Raw genomic sequence first — 828 nt, forward strand, 5'->3', positions numbered from 1 at the left:
CCAGTTATTAGGTTTAGGGGGCAATCACTTTTTCACACAACTGTATAATGGAATAAATATAATTAATGGAATAAATATAAATAAAGGAATAAATTAATAAATATAAATAAATGTATATAAATAGGGCGTTCCCTCGTCTTCATAGCTACAGCGATGTAAAACATGACAGGTCTTTTTATTACCTGCTCAGAGTAAACTTAAAGTCTGATTTGAACTCTAATAAACTCTTTGCTTTTGGTCAACTGTCTGGTCTCCCTGATTAGGTCATGGCTGTCAGAGCCAGGTCGTGACAGCCGGCCTCCGATGGTTGATGCCGACTCCTCGTCCTGGTTCACCTGAATCAAGGTGAGGTTCAGACAGACCAGCAGAGACTCACGTTGTGTCCCAGCGTGGTGGCGTAGGTGTCAGCGATCCAGGACATCTCCCTCTCCCCGGTGCTCATGTCGGGAGCAGGAACGTCGATACCCGGTCCTGTAGAACCACGGAGACATCCGCAATATTATCATATGATATCTGAGAGCTTTAAGAGCTGGATACACCTTTCTGTTTAGAGCACGACAACGGATACTTTATTAATCCACAGCAGCATCTATAGACACAGGTCAACAATAAAGATAACACAGTAAAAATATAAAAACAATATATACAATGAAACAGAATAATATTAAATTAACTAACTAAACAATAGTACAAAGATTTAACCAAACAAACAACCAACAGTGTAACGTTGTTAGAGTTGTGTGATTCACATCCAACTGTGTCAAATATTTAAACAAATGAAGAATAAAAACAATAAAGAGGGTAGAAATATACAGTGTGTGTACGTAC

The 828-nt window shown here is 38.8% G+C and overlaps 1 protein-coding gene across 1 annotated transcript in view; it reads right to left on the reverse strand.

The window, feature by feature from the left end:
• Positions 1 to 90: 90 nt before the first annotated feature.
• The window catches only part of LOC116378418 (glutamate dehydrogenase 1, mitochondrial-like), a 6,160-nt gene continuing 5,422 nt past the window's right edge, over positions 91 to 828 (reverse strand). The window contains exon 5 of the mRNA XM_031840293.1: positions 91 to 471. Within this exon, the coding sequence (XP_031696153.1) occupies positions 353 to 471 (119 nt within the window). The 3' untranslated portion in view covers positions 91 to 352. The remainder of the gene's footprint in view (positions 472 to 828) is intronic.

Source organism: Anarrhichthys ocellatus, unplaced genomic scaffold (genome assembly GCF_004355925.1).
Source record: "Anarrhichthys ocellatus isolate YVR2014 unplaced genomic scaffold, GSC_Weel_1.0 scaffold2566, whole genome shotgun sequence".
Classification (NCBI taxonomy): Eukaryota; Metazoa; Chordata; class Actinopteri; order Perciformes; family Anarhichadidae; genus Anarrhichthys; species Anarrhichthys ocellatus.